The sequence below is a fragment of the Dendrobates tinctorius genome, unplaced genomic scaffold (assembly GCF_039654945.1).
Source record: "Dendrobates tinctorius isolate UK_male_01 unplaced genomic scaffold, ASM3965494v1 ptg000347l, whole genome shotgun sequence".
Classification (NCBI taxonomy): Eukaryota; Metazoa; Chordata; class Amphibia; order Anura; family Dendrobatidae; genus Dendrobates; species Dendrobates tinctorius.
This window is the reverse complement of record NW_027362013.1, coordinates 138,550-159,954: the sequence shown is the minus strand read 5'-3', so window position 1 is coordinate 159,954 and position 21,405 is coordinate 138,550. Positions and strand designations below refer to the sequence as shown.

The following is a 21,405-nucleotide window of genomic DNA, read 5'->3' as shown; positions in this document are numbered from 1 at the left end:
TCATCCGGGGAGGCGGTCCATTGCAGGCCGGTCTAATGGGTGTCGCAGGTCTAGGTCCGGCACCTCCCATCTTCATGCGATGTCGTCCTCCTGCTTGCTTTGTGTCGCACTCCTGCGCAGGTGTAACTCTCTGCCCTGTTGAGGGCAGAGCAAAGTACTGCAGTGCGCAGGCGCTGGGCCTCTCTGACCTTTCCCGGTGCCTGTGCACTGCAGTACTTTGCTCTGCCCTTAGCAGGGCAGAGAAGTACGCCTGTGCTGGAGCTCAATGCCGGGGAGCTAAGAATCAAGCAGGAGGGCGGCGTCACAAGAAGATGGGAGGCGCCGGACCCGGACTGCGACACCCATAAGACCAGACCGCATCGGACAGACCCACTGTAAGTATAATAAAACTTATTTTTCTTATCTTGCAGGTCGGACCGGGGGCTTATCTACAGCATTATAGAATGCAATTTTCAAACTTTGAATTTTAATGCCCTTAGATCACAGAGATATATCACACAAAATAGTTAACGGATAACATTTCCCACATGTCTACTTTACATCAGCACAATATTGGAGCCAAAAAAATTTTATCTTAAGAAGTTATAAGGGTTAAAAGTTCACCAGCGATTTCTCATTTTTACAGCAAAATTTGCAAAACCATTTTTTTAGGGACCATATCTGATTTGAAGTCCCTTTAGGGGCCTATACGATAGAAGATACCCAAAAGTGACATCATTCTAAAAACTGTATACCTCAATGTGCTTAAAGCCACATTCAAGAAGTTTATTAACCCTTCAGATGCTTCACAGGAATTTGTGGAATGTGGAAAAAAAATGAACATTTAACTTTTTTCACAAAAAACTTTTTTATTTTTACAAGGGTAGCAGGAAAAACTGGACCCCAACATTTGTTGTGTAATTCCTCCTGAACATGCTGATACCCCATATGAGGGAGAAAACTACTCTCTGCGTGCATGGCAGAGATCGGAAGGGAAGGAGCGTCATTTGACTTTTTGAAAGTAAAATTTCTTGGAATCCTTAACAGACATCATGTTTCATTTAGAAAGCCCCTGATGTGCCTAAACAGTGGAAACCCCCCACAATTGACCACATTTTGGAAAGTAGACCCCTCAAGGAATGTATTTAGCTGTGTGGTGAGCATATTGAAGACCAGGTACTTCACAGAAGCTAATAACCTTGAGCCATGAAAATAAAAAAAAATCACATTTTCCCCACAAAAATGTTATTTTGGCCACAAATTTAGCATTTTCATAAGGGTAACAGGAGAGATTGCACCATACAATTTGTTGTGTAATTGCTCCTGAGTACGCCCATACCCCAAATGTGGGGGAATACTATGTTTGAGGCACAGTGCAAAGCTCAGAAGGGAAGAAGCGCCATATTGGAGTTCAGATTTTGCTGGAATGGTTTGAGGGTGCCATGTCACATTGGCAGAGCGTAAGTACTGTGAAGGATAAATTTCAGCTCACCTTTAGTAAGTTCATGAGAACTGATTGAAAGCTCCGAGCACGGACACGTCTCTGCCAAGACGTATATGGAAGTCCAGAAAAGAAAAGAAAGGTCCAGCTCCAGGAGATAAAATCCAGAAATTTTGATTGAATCATGAATAAAAACAGATTCATGGCTGCTGTGATCAAATATCGGCAAACAAATTGAGTTACCGCGTGGGGATATTTCCAAAGATCTCTGTACGTGTATTGTAACTACACAATAGGTGGTTACTGTCCTCCCAGCAGGCTGCTTAACACCACTATTCATTTGAGTATTGGCGCCAGTGGACTCCTTTTCTTTCTGATATCTTATTCCATTTGCCTATATATTTCTCACATCTTTCAGCTAACTTGGCTTTTACCAACTATGTACAAGTTACTTGCTCCTGCCCATAGAGCTTCATGTATAATGATCTTTGTGATACACTTTATTCAAAATCAATTTGGCGATGTCCCTTGATCTATTACTTTACAGGTGCATCTCACAAAATTAGAATATCATCAAAAAGTTAATTTATTTCAGTTCTTCAATACAAAAAGTGAAACTCATATATTATATAGAGTCATTACACACAGAGTGATCTATTTCACGTGTTTATTTCTGTTAATGTTGATGATGATGGCTTACAGCCAGTGAAAACCCAAAAGTCATTATCTCAGGAAATTAGAATACTTTATAACACCAGCTTCAAAAAATTATTTTAAAATCCAAAATGTTGGCCTACTGAAGTGTACTGTATGTATACTACATGCACTGAATATTTGGTCGGGGCTCCTGTGGCATCAATTACTGCATCAATAACAATAATAATCTTTATTTATATAGCGCCAACATATTCCGCAGCGCTTTGCAGCTTAACAGTTTCAAAACACAAGTCATAAATAATGCGGCGTGGTATGGATGTGATCAGCCTGTGGCACTGCTGAGGTGTTATGGAAGCCCAGGTTGCTTTGATAGCAGCCTTCAGCTCATCTGCATTGTTGGGTCTGGTGTCTCTCATCTTCCTCTTGATAATACCCCATAGGTCAGGCGAGTTTGCTGGCCAACCAAGCACAGTGATACTGTTGTTTATAAACCAGGTATTGGTACTGCTATCAAAGCAACCTGGGCTTCCATAACCCCTCAGCGGTGCCACAGGCTGATCGCTTCCATGCCACGCCGCATTGATGCAGTAATTGATGCAAAAGGAGCCCCGACCAAGTATTGAGTGCATTTACTGAACATACATTTCAGTAGGCCAACATTTTTGATTTTAAAATCATTTTTCAAGCTGGTGTTATAAAGTATTCTAATTTACTGAGATAATGACTTTTGGGTTTTCATTGGCTGTAAGCCATAATCATCAACACTAACAGAAATAAACACATGAAATAGATCACTCTGTGTGTAATGACTCTATATATGAGTTTAACTTTTTGTACTGAGGAACTGAAATAAATGAACTTTTTGATGATATTCTAATTTTGTGAGAAGCTCCTGTATATGCAGTCATGGATCATTGCAGCCATTATTGCCATCTATACCATCCTTTCTGTTTAGTTTTATTTTTTTGTCTGCTTGGGTCTCTTATTCCTTTTTTTAATGGCTTTTCAATAAAGTTTTCTAATATTTTATATGTATTCCCTATCTGGCATTTTTTATTTCCGTCATTTTCTATTTGCGTTATTATCTTAGGACAGGATATTTTGCTGCTTCTTCGCTCTGTAGGTTTAGCATTTTTTAATAGTAAACTTTGCAAACAGTGAAATAAATGATCTATGGTGAAAAAACACGTGAGGTGCAAAATATGTCCAATATTTCCCATAATATGACGCAGCGCATCATTAGGGTATGTTCACCATTGGCGTTAGTTCAGCACTAAGATTCTATCACAAGATTCCATTATGACATCACTGGTGATTCTTGGCCATTGTGACATCACAGCTCAGTCACTACTTCTAGAATGTACACTGGGTCACCGGCGCCATTTTTGGTTCTATAGTGACTGAGAGCATTTGTAATTTTTCACTATGGCTGAATTACTTTTGGAAAATCATCAGGTACAAGCACTGTGGGAGATTGTTATCAATAATCGCCCGGACATTGTGCTTCTACCACCCGATGGCGTCCTCAGCTTCACTCACCAGCTGGTGCTGGAGCTAGTAAGGGATTGCCTGAGGAAACACCGACAACGTCGTCTAACGTCAGAGTATCTGACGGATTTATGTCACAACATCAGGACATTACTTCTCCAGGTAAATGGCGGACGCTCCGCACAAAACTTCTCCATAATCACAGAGAATAATGGTGGGAGAGAAGCTTCTTCTTTCCTCCAATATAAAACACGACGAGTCCCCAGATATGGAGTCGTTGTATCTGCAGAGAGGAGCAGATGTCACATACAATGGCCGCCCCCATTATGTCCCTTCTCATAATCTCAGGATTTTATTTTTTCTTCTTTATAGGCTGAAATAAAATATCAAAATGGAGATTTGGCTTTTCTTAAAGAACTGGCCGAAGAAGTCCTGTGTGTAATAGAATGTCCGACCCGCCCATTGGATCAACCGGTAAGGACCCATCCAGGGTCATGCATAGAAATCATGGGCCCCATAGCAGAAGTCGACAAAGTTGCCCTCTAAACACAGTATGATACCCCGGGGATTTCTAAGATACCAACATCCAGACGCATAGTTTGATGACCCTACATTACCCCCCATTCCACAAAGTATAATACCCCACAGTGACCCCAGCACAGTATAATGGCCCTTACTCCTCTCCACACAGTATAATGGCCCCTGCAGAACCCTAATACACAGTATGATAGCCCCAACATAACCCTCCATATTGTATAATGGCCTCATCATAGACCTCTAAATAGTATAATGGCCAACGTATCGCCCCGTAAACTCTTTTAGGGCCCCGAAACAGGGCCCCCACTGTCAATTGACAGCTCCCACTTCCATCATTGCTTTCAACTGTATCCGAATCCAGGATGCGTAGTCTGCCACATTTACTGGTACGCCACTGGACTGGTACGCCACTGCACCTTCATCCTCTCTATCTTCTACGGATCACCAGTTACATATGGCAAGATCTGGTGTTACATTTTACAGGACTCCCTGTCAGTCCCTGGGCTTTTCTACCCAATCTAAGAGCATTCGTATGTATTGGGGCAGAGACCCTGATTCCAGCGATGTATCACTTACTTTATTGGGTGCAAAAATTGTGAGTCTTCTATGCTGCAGATCTAGCAGTGCTCTGAATGCTGATCTCTGCATAACACCGCACATACCACTGATTGGCAGCTTTCTGTGTACACTGTGTATAGACAGAAAGCTGCAAATCATTGATGGGGCAGGGTTACAGAGAACAATGGGACTACATGACACAATATAGCTAGTCCTTTTGTGACATTCTTCTGCTGATAAAACACTGATTTTATTGAAATACCAGCACATGGCATATTAAGTAACGCAGCTGGAATCAGGGTCTCTACTCCTACAACATGCTGCTCTTACATTACATAGAAAATCCTGCTGACAGATTTCTATTAAGTTCTTGCCTGTGTGATCTTTCGTATTATCCAGCACTTTACAATAATACCGGTGTATAGAGGATCTCCCTTATATTACATCCATGAGGAACGTCCGGCTTGTATCGTCCCCTACATCGCATCAGTGTAAATCGGCTGGGACATAATATAGGAGAAGATTTTACATCCTGAGATGTTTTCCTGCAGCTTCTATATCTTAATGTAATTTCTTATTCTTTTTTAGGACGTGATCAGATCATTGATCCCGGCAGGAGAGCCGCGTATGAGCGACTATGAGACATCTACACTGATCGGCAGTGGAGCTTTTGGGTGAGATTTCTGTTCCCATAATCCCCATTTCTCAGGGTTCCCTATGACAATGCTGCTGCCTCTGTGCTCTGCCATTTAGTGTTATCATAGGGAAACGATCAGAGTCCACATCACTGTCCACATCTCAATGTCACTATTCAGCTCAGTTATACACAGCTGAGCGACCAGATCTGTAACAAATCAGTCTGTAAGGAAAGGGATGATATAATACATTACACCCACCGGTCCTAGACCTCATCTGCTCTAATGCTGCCGCCTCCACCTCAGCTTCCCCGTCCTCCGCACCGATCTTCTGAGTTTTTTGGGTCCCATTATGAAGCTTAGAATAGTGATTGGCTGCACAGGGTCACGTGAGGGGTGACACGATACTGACGCCAATGACATCTGCACCCTCACCCTCCACCATGACCATGTGAGTCCGATCACTGACCTCAGCAGCAGAAGGGAGGACAACCAAAGACTGGCGCAGAGGACGGAGGACTTGACTCCTTCACTCCCATTTATTCTGCCTTAGGGTGTGGAGAACATAATAAGCGTCTTCTTCCAGCAAATAGAGAACTTTCAATTTACACCAATTTACAGTATATTTGGACTGAATCGTATCTACTGGTCGGTTATAGTGAATCTGCCCAAGATGAGTTTCAGTAGATTCTCTCATCTATAATGTGACCTGGGTGAGGGTCCGGCAGACGCGGCATTGTGCAGACCCCCATAGGTGATCTATGTAGTGTTAATTCATGGATTTCTAGTGATGGCCGGACTGCTGGTATTAAACATTAGTACAAAAGATCATATAATGACTTGTATATACAGACTGTTAATAAGGGTTCATTATAAACCATGGATTCTCTTTCTCTCCAGGTCCGTCCACTTAGTGCGCCATAAAGAATCACAACAGATCTTCGCTATGAAGAAAATGGCCAAGAGGAACCTGGATACTCCACAGAAAGTGGAATGGGCCTATCTGGAGAGGGACATCTTAGCAATCGCAGATTGTCCCTTTGTGGTCTCCATGCTCTGCTCCTTCCCCACTAAATCTCACCTGTGTATGGTCATGGAGTATGTAGGAGGTAGGACACGTACATTGTATTATATTCAGCCCAGTCTGCTGACATCTTATCACCTCTCATATCATTAAGACTTGTCCTCGTGGACGGTTACATCCCCACACAGCATTTACTCACTTCTCATCATACATCGTGGTGATCTGCTGTATAAACCCCTCACCGGTCATATTTCCTTTCTTCTATAGGTGGAGACTGTGGGACCCTTCTAAGCACCAGAGGTCCTTTATCTGTCCCGTTGGGCCGCTTGTACTTTGCAGAAGCGGTCCTTGGTGTGGAATACCTGCATAGTTGCGGTGTGGTGCACAGAGACCTGAAGCCGGATAAGTAAGTGAATACCTGTAGTGTAGTAAAGAGGGAGAGTTATCATTTATTATCTCACAGTCTGTGAGACTAAACCCATCTTCTCTTTCACAGCCTCCTGATAACGTCTTCCGGACACATAAAAATCACCGATTTCGGGCTGTCAAAATTTGGTCTAATGATATCAAACACCAACATCTACAAGGAATCAGCAGAGGACATCAGCAGAGAGTTCCAGGACCGTGAGGTTGGCGTTACTTACAAGAACTCAGCTAGTTCTTTATAAAACTCATCACAGTACTGTCTCTTCTCTACGTTCTTCATTTCTAGAGAACTTTTCCATTGATGCTATCTTCTTTCTTTGTGTTTTCATGGAGAGAACTTGTAATAACTACAGTATAGTTTCATCAATCTGATCTTTTTTTCCATTGGTTTCCAGGTCTGTGGCACCCTATATTACACAGCCCCCGAGGTCATCCTGAAACAAGGCTATGGAAGACCTGTTGACTGGTGGGCAATGGGGATCATCCTTCATGAATTTCTTCTGGGATGTGTACCATTTGATGAAGATTCCCTGAATAAGCTATATAAAAATGTTCTTCTTGGTAAGTAGAATAATGTAATAATTTTTGACTGTTTATATTGGTTTAGTTATTTCTTTTGCTTTATATTGCAGTTCATTAAAGAGGTTTTATTTTCTATAACTTTCCATACAACAGGAGACATAGTTTGGGATTGTGACGGCGCTCCTCCCCTGGATGCTCAGAACATCATCACTGAGCTGCTCAGAACAAATCCTGAGCATAGACTTGGGACAGGTAACAGAAATAATAGAGTTAATATTTAGTTGTTACACCAAGGACATATCGCTCATGTCTATGAGGATCAGCTCTTCTCTATCTGCTCTTCCAATTCTTCATCTCCACACTAAGACTTTCAGTCATTTTCCTTCATGTCGGCTCTGTTATATCATTAGGTCAGATTATGATATACTGCTCAGATATGGAGCAGTGGCTGACAATATCGGCATCACTTTTGTTTTTCATTTTCCAGGAGGAGCATTTCAGATCAAGGATCATCCATTCCTTAATGACTTAGACTTTGACAACCTCCTAAGTCAGAAGCCGGAGTATGTCCCTCAGCTTTTATCAGACATGGACACCAGCTGCTTCATCAGTAAGTAGAATGAGACATCATATAGACTACGTGTCTGATTGTCTCCTATTCCCTAATATGTGACCATTGGTTCCCTTCAATATTAGTGATAAATGGAGACTGTGTTATACTGACAACCTCTAATAACACTTCATTACTTATGTCTTGTAGATAACTCTGATATAAACAACCAGCTGGTCTCACAGGATGAGGAGGACACTAGTGTGGACAATGAGAGTCTTGACTTTCTAAATTTTATGTCATCTTCTGAAAGGCATGCTAAAGTAAGTGTGTGATCAATAAATCCAAGTTAGGTAAAAAAATATTTAAGAGTAAAAACAATATTTCATATCTTATTGTTGTCCTCATTTAGCTCTCTACCACCGATATCGGAATGAAGAATGATGAGGATCCCAAGTCCCCTCCAGAGTGTACCTCAACATCCAACACTGACATCTCAGAAATGTGAGTAGATTATGGGGTCATTACTGGGAACTCCAGGCTGATATATGTGCACAACACCAAATATAGGACATAAATACCGTAATATCACATGCAGCATCCACAGCCCCATTGTTAGCATCATTGAGCTTTTGGCTTTAGAAGCCACTGATGATAACAGCCCATGATTGCGGCCAGTCAAGCATTTTTAGTGCTGTCCCCCACACTGTAGGAGAGATGTAGTATTACATGCCAGACATTCTTGGTAGTTGTTTAACGCTCTGCTTTATAAAACGTAGTTTACTTGTGATTTACACATTTTTCTTCTTCCAAACAGGCAGAAAGAATCTGTTTCTGTATATGATAGAGGCGATGTTATTACCATCTTAACATCCTCGTCCTCACTATCAGGTATGTCTGCAGCACCAACAATGTGAATGTTGACTTCAAGATTCAAATATTTCCACATGGTTTTTCTGCGATTGTTCTCCTATGGTATCTATATTTCATGGATCCCAATTGTGTTGACCATGGGCCTATACTGAATCCCTATTTCTCTAATTTGTACAGGACTTTTTATGTTTTCCTTGAATGACTTTGTAGCATCCAGGAACCTAGAGATAAATAGCGACTGTGTTATACTGACAACCTCTAACAATACTTCCTTACCTATGTCTTGTAGATCACTCTGATAAGAGCAACCATCTGGTCTCAGAGGATGAGGAGGGCAAAAGTAAGAATGAGGAGAATGTTTTCTTCCTAAAAATAACATCTTCTGAAAGTCTTTCTAAAGTAAGTATGTGATCAGTAAATCCAAAATATATAAAAAAAAACCTCTAAAATAAAGGACCTCTAAGAGTGAAAAAAAATATTTAATATCTTTTTGTTATCCACATTTAGCACTCTACCACCACTAACGGGACGAAGAACGATGAGGATCCCAAGTCCCCTCCAGAGAGTAACGGGACGATGAACGATGAGGATCCCAAATCCCGTCCAGAGTGTACCCCAACATCCAACACCGACAGCTCAGAAATGTGAGTAGATTATGGGGTCATTACTGGGAGCTCCGGGCAGATATATGTGCACAACACCAAATATAGGACAGAAATACCATAATCTCACATGCAGCATCCACAGCCCCATGGTTAGCGGTCATTGTGCTTTTCCCCTTACAAAGTGCTTGTGATAACAGCCCATCATTATTGTAGCCGGTCATGCATTTTTCGTGCTGCCCCCCACACTGTAGGAGAGATGTAGTATTACATGTCAGACATTCTTGGTAGCTGTTTTCCTCTCTGCTCTATAAAAGTTAGTTTTGAGCATTAGACCTTCCCCACTATGACAGTCACATGTCCTATTAGGCCTTATAGTCGGTGTTCTTATAGTGAGACAACCCCTTATACTGGGTTTACCTGTGATTTACGTGCTTTTCTTCTTCCAAACAGGCAGAAAGAATCTGTCCCCGAACCTGATAGAGACAACGTTACTACCATCTTGCCATCCTCGTCCACACTGTCAGGTATGTCCATGTCTGCAGCACCAACAATGGGAATGTTGACTTCAAGGCTCAAATATTTCCAGATGGTTTTTATAGAATACTATAGGTTTCCTATGTCATCCATGTTATGACAAAGCAGATCCTATAAGGACAAATCGTTACTGACTTTTTTTTATTTTCTGATCAGAATTTCCAGCTCAGGAAGAAAGAAAATCTACAACAAATCTGAGTAATGATACAGAAAAACCAGAAAAGGGGAAAAAGAGACGAGGTAAGTGTGAGAATCAGCTCCATGTTATGTGATGTCTGTGAGAATCATTCGTGTGGAGCTGATGTCATCTGTCAGTGATGGGATTATCACATGTATGATGGCTGACAATGATCCCTGACCTCTGTGTGATAATATTCCTCTGCCATCTGGCCCCAGTGACCGCACAATAGTATCATGTCATATGGAGTCCCATCACTTACATTATATTTACTTCTCTTCTCATAGGTTCCATCTTCCGCCGGACATTAGCATCCTGCCGGCGCGGATTATCCAGGGCTGCTCGCATATTTGCTTGTTGTTACTGTTGCCCTAGAACCATCTAAAGGACAGGAAACCTAAGCATCCAGCGCCCTGAAGACCAGCAGATCCACCATCAGCGATGGAGTTGTATAGAAGGACCTTCACCAGCTACCTGTGACCACTGACTCTCATCCTTCTATCCTAATTTTCTTCTTTTCTTCTTTATTTATGCCAGAAATTATAATTTAACATCTTTGACATTGCAAACCATCATTTACAGCAATGAAATAAAACATCATATTAAATGACTTCTGGATATGGCACGGACCCTCATTTATTAGCACATAACCCAAACTACATAGCCCCATAATATAAAGTATACAATACGGTATTTTTTTAAGCACCGGAATGAGCTCTCCCACTAAATACAGAAAACCTATAAAGACAGATACAGGATCACTAGCCAAGGGGACTGGAAAGATTTTCTTTATTACACAAATATCAAAATCAAATTTAAAAGATTGTCAGACATAAACATACATACAATAACCATACATGAAGCCTCCAAATGTAGAGCTAAAATGGTGCACTCAAAATGTATCCCAATATGAAGGTGAGAATCTAATCTAATAGGTAATTCATATCACATCAATATGATGGTTATATATATATAGTGGAATAATAATCCTACATATAAACTATCAACCTCTTGATAATTATAAAATCTTATATAGACGAGTATCAATCAATAGAAGAATGTGTGCTGCATATTCCAGGGAAGTGATAAAAACATGTATAATGCAGCAAAGTGTGTACAGGACATATAGTAACAAGTGTTGAGCGAATGTGCTTGCCACTACTCGGTATTCGCCCGAGTATCACTTTACACGGTGAGCACCGAGCATTTCTGGGATTACTCGGCGGGAACTCGGGTCTCCACCCAGCACTTTTGGCGGACTTTAGAGACCCAATCACGCTGAAGGGATTGTCTGCCAGGCAATGAAGCGCCACAGCCATCTTTGTTATGGTCGTGCAGTGATTAGCTGGCCACACAGCATCATCAGGGGTTATAAAAGACCGGATGCCGTCTTGCTCAGCGCATTCAGCTCCAGATTGAGAGAGTGTAGGGAGAGCGGTTGCCTTGATAGGGTCAGAATTGGGGATTTCTTAGTGAGTGTGGGGTCTACCATCCTAAATAATCACATCCAGGTAAACCAACAGTCCTTCTAAGAATTGATTCCGGAGAATATAGGTTCCAGTGTTAGGCAGGCAGGGTAGTGTACGTCGCTGTATACGCATCAGTGCCAGGCCTGCAGGCACTTTATGTGTGTATATAGATCACTGCATATATCAAGAGGGTCCATTCCCTTCCTGTGTTCTGGTTCTGCTACTGCTACCTGTGGGATATCTTAGCCGTATATAGCTAGCCCCAGGTGTAATTAGAATACAGGCCACACATATTTTGGTGTGGCATCTCCGTTCCGGCTCATATCTGTGCGTGCTCGAAGTTTGGCCAGTTTAAGGCTGTTATCTTTTTATGGGCTGCCTGTCACTTTTGGTTAAATACAGCAGTATTTAGCCCAAAAAAAACCAGGCCTCACATTTATTGTAGTGGTATCTCCGTGTCAGCTCATATATTTGCGTGCTCAATAATTTGCCAGTGTAGGCGCTTTTCTTTATTTTTCCTGGGTTAAGCTGTACTTATATACAGCAGTAGTTAGGTAAAAAAAAAACAGGGCATACATTTGTCATAGTGGTATCTCCTTGGCAGCTCATATCTGTGTGTGCTCAAAGTTTTGCCAGTCTATCTCTGACACGCCTCATACATCCGTGTGCCAAAAATTGAGGCATTTTAGACCTAAATTCCCTTTTTTGGCAGTCTGTCACTCTCGTTATATCTAGCAGTCTTTTAAATCCACCAAAAAACAAAGAAACATATTTGACAGTGTGGTATATCTGTGACACGCCTCATACGTCCGTGTGATAAAAATTTGTGGAATTTTGGCCGGTGCTCCAGTGATTTCCTGTCTGGTACTCAACTTATATACAGCACTATGTTGCATTATTTTGAAAAACAGGCCACATTTTACAGCGGGGTCTATCTCTGACATGCCTCAAACATCCGTGAGCTAAAAATTGAGGCATTTTAGGCCTAAATTCCCTTTTTTGGCCAGTCTGTCACTCTCGTTATATACATGCAGTGCCTGGGCTGACAAACATTTCCCCATGGGGGCTACAGTTTTTAAAAATATACTATGGGCATCATAGACACCATTGCCAAAAATTGGACTGCCTGTAGCAGCACAGAAAACGTTAACCCTGGTGATTTAGTGGCAGAGAATGAGGAGACATAATGATAAATCATACTGAAATCAAACAAATAAAAAATGTGAATCCACCTATGAAAGAAAAAACAAAAGGGAGGGGCGAACACAGGTTCATAGATATGAAGCCAGAATGTGCCCAATGAGATATGTTTGTCCCTAGCAACAGCTCAGAGACAGGGATATAAATTAAAATATAATATAATAGTATTTCAATATTTTTATATTGTAGAGATATACACTAGGTCCTTAGAGGATGGTCCAGACATAGTAAAACTGGAAAATATAAGAATAAGTGGGAAGAATAAACGTACATCTCATTTTTATGACAGTCCCCCCTGGGGGAGTAACATTTGTTTTGGTTTCAAATTAGTAACGGGCATCATACAAACACCCTTGCTCAAAAATTGAGTGACTTTTGCATCACGGAATACGTTCACCCGGGTGTTCTACTGGTTGTGAATGATGAGAATGAGGATAAGGAGGAGGATAACACCAAGGAGACCAAATCATGAAGCGGATGTGTGGTTGTGAAGAGGTGCATGAGAATACACCTCCACAAAAAAGACAATGTATTTGAGGTTATGTTTCGCTGTTTTCATTCGGTGGTGTACAGAAGTCTTTCCCAATCCAGGCCTTGCTCATTTTTATAAAAGTCAGCCTGTCAGCATAGTCAGTTGACAGGCGGATGAGCTTATCTGTTATAATTCCACCAGCGGCACTAAAAACCCCTCTGACAGAACGCTAACAGCAGGGCAGGCCAGGACCTCTAAGGCGTAAAGAGCCTGTTCATGCCACATGTTCAGCTTGGATACCCAATAATTAAAAGGCACAGAGGAACCTCGGAGGATGTTTGTACAATCTGCAAGGTCCTCCCTCAGCATCTTCCCAAACATTGCACTTCTTGTGCCAGCACCCCTTGCCTCTGTGCCGGCACGATGGGAGGGTCTGAGAAAAGTGGCCCAGAACTTTGCCATTGTTCCCCTGCCTGAGCTGGATAGTACTTCTGTCTCTGTCGCTTGGACTCCTTGGTTGTACAACAAACTCTGACGTCTGCTGCCAGCGTTCTTACATGAGAATATTTTCAGTAATTCTGCTACAAGGGCCCTCTGGTACAGCAACATTTTTGTACACTTCTCTGCCTCTGGAAGAAGAGATTGAAAGTTCTCCTTGTAGCGTGGATCTAGTAGTGTCACCAACCAGTAATGAGTGTCACCGAAAATGTTTATAATGCGAGGGTCAAGGGAAACGCAGCGCAACATAAAGTCAGCCCAATGAGTCCCAGACTCTTAACAGGCAACACTTCCGTGTCCTCGCCCCAACAGAATGACTGATCATGCTGTCCTCCTCCTCCTTGTCCTCAGGCCTACAACACTTACAACGAACCTCAGTAAGATCAGAGTACAAACATTGCTGTAAATACCTTCTTGTAAATACACCACTGTAGTTTTAAGATCCCCCCACCTAATTTTAGATTGTAATTTGTCACGAGCAGGATTGTTCTGTTTGGGTTGAATTATTATCATCGTTGTTGCTTACTGTAGCTTGTAAGCTGTCATAAGCAGGGTAGTTTTATTTGGGTTTAATTATTTGATTATTGTTATCCTTGTTATTTAGGACTGTTGTGTTTGAAACTGTTAAGCTGTAAGTATGTTTTCGCTCTATAATAACTTTCAAGATTCAAATTAGAACACAGAAAAGCAGGATGGAGACATTAGTCATGTTGTCTTTGAAGCTCACCATCTTGGTGGATTTCTCAAAGTTTTGGAGGATGGCACACATGTCAGACATCCATGTCCACACCTCATATATTATGTGTGAAGACAGAATAGAATACCGACAACCTTATTGATGCTGGTAGATTAGTCACCAACTGCCCTTTTCTGCTCAGAAATCCTTTCCTACATCTGCAGTGTTGAGTTCCAAGACCTGGGGTCATCACACACCAGTCAGTGAGCCAGAAGTAGCAAGCGCTGATGAAATCACGGCAATGGCGGATGAAGCTGTAGCTGACTTTCTAAAATGGGTATTTAGAGCGTTGTATTTTTACCAGCAGATCTGCCAGCTCCATGTCGCTTTTCAAAAAACATTGACCAATTTGGTTAAGTGCATGAACCAGGCATGGCAAGTGTGTGAGCTCGCCTCGCCAAAGACTCGCCTCGCCTCGCCTCGCCAAAGACCAGCCACCAGGTTCCACCCATTGTCACACACAAACTGTCAGGAACACCGCACTGTACTTGCTCACTGAGCCAGTGCACGTGTCCTGAGTGTCAGCGCCGGCGTGCAGCCTCCGCTGAGCAGTGACTCACCCGCAATGTAGGGGTACCGGGGTCAGGTACAGCCAGAAAGTACCGATGCACAGGACCTGTGGATGCTGAAGTTTAGGAAGCCAGCATAGGACCTATGGTCATGTGAATGGTCATGTGACTGCAAGGGGGCGGGGCTTAGCGTCCTGCACACAGAGAAGGAAGAGAACTCAGAGTCCAAGCAAAGCAGAGGTTATGCACAGTACAGACCAGCGAGGTACAGGAGAGATAAACAGATGGGAGGTCAGACAAAGCCAAAGGTCATACACGGGATCACAGTACAGTACCAGGGAGGAGACAGAGCGGATAATCAGGGCCAAGCAGAGATCAAAACCAAACAGACATATAAGGTACCAGGCAGAATCCAAAGCGATATCCAGGGAACAGACCGAGTCATACACAGAGAATCAAGTAACCAGAACACAGCACTAACACACTCAGGGATCACCACACTATGCCAAGGGTGAAAGTATAACTGACAGGGATAGGAGCGTCCTGAGGCTATAAGAAGCCTCCCCCAGAACCAGGGAGAGGCCACAATCATAGCCCCAGGTGTGCAGGTAAGCCTGCACTGGGATCACAACCTTTAACCCCAGAAATGCCAGTCATCAGCACTGGTTCCAAACATTAACCCCACGTGTGCGAGTCAAACCCGCACTGAGATCATGACAGTACCCCCCTCTCAACGGGGGGCCTCTGGACCCCCAGGCTTGCCCGGGTACTTAGCATGGAAAGCCCGCACCAGGCGATCAGCATGCATCAACCGGGCTGGTACCCAGGACCTGTCCTCCGGTCCATACCCCTTCCAATGAACCAGGTACTGTACCGACCGCCGTACCAACCTGGAATCTACGATATGACCAACCTCGTACTCCACCTGCCCCTCGACCAAAACCGGAGGAGCAGCAGACTCGGAGTCTCCCCGTACTGCTTCAAAAGGTTTCAGTAGAGATTTGTGGAAGACGTTAGGGATCTTGAAAGAGGGTGGAAGGCACAGCCTATACGCCACTGGATTGATTTTTTCCACAATCTTGTACGGGCCAATGAATTTGGGTCCCAACTTGGCTGACGGAATCTTTAACTTAATGTTTCGCGTGGAGAGCCAAACTTTCTCTCCCACCCGAAACATGGGACCAGGTGTTCGTTTCCTGTCCGCGAAAAACTTATACCTGCCTTGAGACCTAGATATACGCCGCTGGACTTCTGCCCATGTATCTTTTAACCGCTGAACAGAATCCTCAGCCCCAGGACACCCCGAATCCAGACGAGAAAACTCACCAAAATGAGGACTGAACCCATAGTTAATCAAGAAAGGGGACCTACCAGTGGATTGACTCACCCGACTATTGAAGGCAAATTCAGCCAACGGCAGTGCATCGCACCAGTCATTCTGTCTAGCAGAGGTTAGACACCTGAGGATCTGTTCCAGGGACTGGTTAGTGCGCTCCGTCTGCCCATTGCTCTCAGGATGGTATGCAGACGAAAAGGACAGAGACATACCTAATTTTTTGCAGAAAGCACGCCAAAACTTAGCCACAAACTGCACACCACGATCAGACACCACATTCAGGGGTACCCCATGCAACCGGATCACATGCTGCACAAACAACCTGGACAACGTCTCAGCTGACGGTAGTGCGGACAGGGGTACGAAATGAGCCTGCTTAGAAAACCTGTCCACCACTACCCATACCACTGTATTACCCTTAGATGGAGGGAGATTGGTAACAAAATCCATGGATAAATGAGTCCATGGCCTTTCGGGCACTGCCAAGGGTATCAGCTCCCCTGCCGGCCGGCTATGAGAGCTTTTAGAACGAGCGCAGACCCCACAACCAGCAATGAATTTTTTTATGTCCGAACCAAGGGTAGGCCACCAAAAGATCCTAGCCACCGCCAGACGTGTGGCTGAAATACCAGGGTGAGCACTCAGCTTGGATTCATGGAACTCCTGCAAGAGTTTCAGGCGAAGTCGCTCTGGGACAAACAACTTCCCCTCCGGCTTGGCCGCCGAGGCCTGCGACTGGTCCCCCAGAATCTCCCGTTCCAATTCAGATGAGACCTCTGCTATCACAACCCCAGGGTGAAGAATGGAGGACGGTGGCTCAGGGGGCGACATCGGCTGAAAACTGCGTGATAAGGCGTCAGCCTTGACATTCTTAGACCCTGGACGAAATGTAATCGTAAACTGAAAACGGGAAAAAAAAAGTGACCAACGGGCCTGTCTGGGCGTTAGTCTTTTAGCAGACTCAATGTACGACAGATTTTTGTGATCCGTGATCACCGTAACCGGGTGACTGGCCCCCTCCAAAAAGTGCCTCCATTCTTCAAACGCCAATTTGACCGCAAGAAGCTCTCTATTGCCTACGTCGTAATTTCTTTCCGCAGCAGAGAACTTCTTGGAAAAGAAAGCACATGGCCTGAGGTTGGTTAGAGTGGCAGGCCCTTGGGACAACACCGCCCCCACCCCCACCTCAGAGGCGTCCACTTCCACGACGAATGGTTTGGACGGATTTGGCTGCGCTAACACAGGAGCAGACATAAAACATTTTTTCAGCGTTGCAAAGGCCTCTTTTGCGAGCGAGGACCAATTTCTCACATCCGCACCTTTGCATGTTAGATCCGTGAGAGGTTTGACCACTTGCGAAAACCCCCGGATAAATTTGCGGTAATAATTGGCGAACCCCAAGAAGCGCTGAAGACCCTTAAGATCTCGGGGTTGCACCCAATCCGCAATGGCCTGCACCTTCTTGGGGTCCATGCGAAAACCCTCACCGGATACAATTAACCCCAAAAAGGACAACTCTTGTACACAGAATACACATTTCTCCAATTTGGCATACAAATGATTTTCTCTAAGCCTTTGGAGCACAGTTCGTACATGTTCCAAATGAGAATACTTGTCGGGGGAATATATCAAAATATCATCTAAGTAGATAACGACAAAACGACCAAAGAGATCCGAGAATACCACGTTGATGAAATTCTGAAATATGGCAGGGGCGTTGGTAAGACCAAACGGCATGACTAAATTTTCAAATAGTCCCTCGGTCGTGAGGAACGCGGTTTTCCATTCATCCCCCTCCCGGACCCTTATCAAATTATATTCCCCCCGAAGGTCAAGTTTAGAAAACCACTTTGCCCCTGATAGCTGGTTACATAAATCGGGAATCAACGGAAGGGGGTACGTATTCCGTACAGTAATTTGATTAAGCTCCCGGAAGTCGAGACAGGGACGTAACCCGCCATCTTTTTTCTTTACAAAAAAGAAATCTGCCGCTACAGGTGAGACTGAAGGACGTATGTGTCCTTTGCGCAGACTTTCAGTAATGTACTCCTTCATAGCCAAGCGCTCAGGACCAGACAAATTAAACAGACGGGCTTTGGGTAATTTAGCCCCCGGGACCAGCTCAATAGCGCAGTCAAAGGGTCTATGTGGCGGTAACGTCTCGGCCTCGCTTTCGGAGAATACATCTTCGAAGTCCTTCAGGCATTCCGGAATACCTTCCAGCTCGACAGATGATACAGACACAGATTTAACTGGTTCAACCAGCAGTGCGGATTTATCACATAACTCAAAATCATTAAACCCCCATTGAACAATCTCCCCTGTTTTCCAGTTAATAACTGGGTTATGGCGTTGTAACCAGGGCATGCCCAACACCAACCCTGCAGGTAGATTGTCCAGCACAAAACAACTTATGTTTTCCACATGAATAGCGCCCACTCTGAGCGAAAACACATCAGACATAAAGCGAATTCCCTCCTTAGTGAGGGGAGATGAGTCAATGGCCATCACCTTGATCGGAACCTTGAGCCTAACTGTCCCTATCTTGCAGTGTGTGACCAATTGTGTGTCAATGAGGTTAATAGATGATCCGCAGTCGACGAAGGCTGTAGAGGAAAAAGAACTACCGTCCACAAATAGTTCCACAGGCAGTAATACTTTAGAAAATAAGGAAAATGGTACCTGAGGGTCTGAGCAGCCTCCCCGTTGACTACCCAGACCTAGTCGTTTCCCGCCGACCGGGTTTGAAGACGGGCAATTCGGGCACTCCCTTTTCCAATGTCCCGTTTTACCGCAGTAAAAGCATAACTGCTTGTCCTTCTGGCGTTTCCTTCAGGGAGAGGGCGCCTACATCCATGGGCTCAGGGGCAGTCTCTTTTCCACTGGGGAATAATGGAGTATCCACCTGCATCACCCCTCTGGCCCGCAGCCTGCGGTCCATCCGGACGGCCTGGGTCATGGCGTCCTCGAGAGAGTTAGGTGGGGGATGTAACGCCAAGGCATCCTGCAGCCGCTCGGACAAGCCTCTGCGAAAGAGTCCTTGGAGTGTGGCGTCGCTCCAAGAGACCTCTGCCGCCCAGCGGCGGAACTCAGAACAAAACCACTCAGCTGAATGTTTCCCCTGACAGACACTCATCAACATATCCTCTGCCAATCGCACTCGGTCAGGTTCATCATAAATGTGCCCGAGGGCCTCAAAGAATGCGTTCACTGACATACGTTCAGGAGCAGAGGAAGACAGAGAGAAAGCCCATGCTTGCGGAGCCCCCCGAAGTAGGGAAATAATGACCCCCACCCTCTGGAACTCATCCCCGGAGGAGCGGGGCCTTAGAGAAAAAAAAAACTTGCATCCTTCTCTGAAAGACCTGAACTCCTTTTTGTCCCCTGAGAAAAAGTCTGGCAATTTGACCGGAGATTCGGGGGACGCTAATGACACATCCCTACCCCCAGAACTAGAAGCCCCTGCATCGACAGCCTCCTGCACAGTAACTACCAACTGTTGCTGGGTCTGGGCCATCGTGCGTTGTTCCACATTGAGCTTATGGAACATTTGGGTCAGGTGCTTGACCTGATCAGACAAGGCTTGTATGGTATCCATGAGGATAACACACCTTTTTTTTTTTTTTATTTCTGAAGAAAAAAAAACTGAAATGGTCAGTTATAATGTCAGGAACACCGCACCGTACTTGCTCACTGAGCCAGTGCGCGTGTCCTGAGTGTCAGCGCCGGCGTGCAGCCTCCGATGAGCAGTGACTCACCCGCAATGTAGGGGTACCAGGGTCAGGTACAGCCAGAAAGTACCGATGCACAGGACCTGTGGATGCTGAAGTTTAGGAAGCCAGCATAGGACCTATGGTCATGTGACTGCAAGGGGGCGGGGCTTAGCGTCCTGCACACAGAGAAGGAAGAGAACTCAGAGTCCAAGCAAAGCAGAGGTTATGCACAGTACAGACCAGCGAGGTACAGGAGAGATAAACAGATGGGAGGTCAGACAAAGCCAAAGGTCATACACGGGATCACAGTACAGTACCAGGGAGGAGAAAGAGCGGATAATCAGGGCCAAGCAGAGATCAAAACCAAACAGACATATAAGGTACCAGGCAGAATCCAAAGCGATATCCAGGGAACAGACTGAGTCATACACAGAGAATCAAGTAACCAGAACACAGCACTAACACACTCAGGGGTCACCACACAATGCCAAGGGCGAAAGTATAACTGACAGGGATGGGAGCGTCCTGAGGCTATAAGAAGCCTCCCCCAGAACCAGGGAGAGGCCACAATCATAGCCCCAGGTGTGCAGGTAAGCCTGCACCGGGATCACAACCTTTAACCCCAGAAATGCCAGTCATCAGCACTGGTTCCAAACATTAACCCCACGTGTGCGAGTCAAACCCGCACTGAGATCATGACACAAACATGCCTGACTGTGGGTTCACCAGTCTCATCCACAAATATGCCTGCTGTTTCATAGCTGTCCACAACTTTACAGCATTGTGGTGTTTTCCACAGAAGCATATTAGCTTCAGCATAGCCTGTTCCCACTTTGATTAGGCAGTGCTGCAGTGTTCCAGCATGAGATTGATGTGCTACCTTTTTGAGCTGGAGGCTGAAGAGGAGACGAAGGGGGGCAGTGCACTATGCACCTAATGCGCCAACACTGTGTCAAAATGCAGCAGACAGACCCATTGACCTAGTGGCATGGGGCCAGCTTAAGATAAATCGGGCAAGACATCAAAGATTTTTGGCATGGACAAGCAGCGCATCGGAGGCTGAGTAGCATGCTCCGTCCTTACAGCAGTGGCTGTTATGATTGGGTCATCGAGGAGGAAAACAAGACCAAGCTAAGCCACAGAAAACCAGAGAGGTTGGTAACTAAGTGGATTGCAGACCCCTGATCCTATCCACACAACTAGCAGTAGCCGTGGAGCGTACCTACAATGATTCTAGATGCCTTGACACAGCCGGAGGACTAAATAAGCCTAAAGCAAGAAAAAGGGAAATTTAAACTGCCCCAGAGCAGACCCCAAAGGAATAGACAGCCCCCAAACATATATTGCCGGTGAGACAAGATGAAAACACAAACACAGGTAGGAAAATAGGCTGAGCAAACGATGAGGCCCACACTAACTAGAAAGGACAGGAAAGGAAAGATGCTGTCTGCAATCATGCCAAAAA

General features: G+C 44.5%; 1 protein-coding gene and 1 long non-coding RNA gene across 2 annotated transcripts; both read left to right on the top strand.

Moving 5' to 3' along the window:
* The first annotated feature begins 6,205 nt into the window (after positions 1–6,205).
* Positions 6,206–9,453, top strand: LOC141075009 (uncharacterized). The gene is made up of 8 exons (XM_073562326.1): positions 6,206–6,404; positions 6,587–6,725; positions 6,816–6,976; positions 8,028–8,140; positions 8,230–8,321; positions 8,635–8,708; positions 8,980–9,089; positions 9,198–9,453. The coding sequence occupies exons 1-8, from the start codon at positions 6,242–6,244 to the stop codon at positions 9,336–9,338; spliced, it is 993 nt and encodes a 330-aa protein (XP_073418427.1). The 5' UTR covers positions 6,206–6,241; the 3' UTR covers positions 9,339–9,453.
* A 285-nt stretch (positions 9,454–9,738) lies between these two features.
* LOC141074990 (uncharacterized) lies at positions 9,739–10,618 on the top strand. Its single transcript, XR_012227250.1, has 3 exons — positions 9,739–9,819; positions 9,986–10,069; positions 10,295–10,618. It is a non-coding gene; the product is annotated as an uncharacterized lncRNA (long non-coding RNA).
* The last annotated feature ends 10,787 nt before the right edge of the window (positions 10,619–21,405 follow it).

Bases quoted from the DNA above. Each gene is read 5' to 3' on its own strand.
- LOC141075009 (XM_073562326.1), top strand. From the start codon at position 6,242: ATGAAGAAAATGGCCAAGAGGAACCTGGATACTCCACAGAAAGTGGAA. The intron at 6,977-8,027 runs GTTCTTTATAAA...TATGTCTTGTAG, and splicing joins TACTTACAAGAACTCAGCTA to ATAACTCTGATATAAACAAC. The intron at 8,709-8,979 runs GTATGTCTGCAG...TATGTCTTGTAG, and splicing joins ATCCTCGTCCTCACTATCAG to ATCACTCTGATAAGAGCAAC.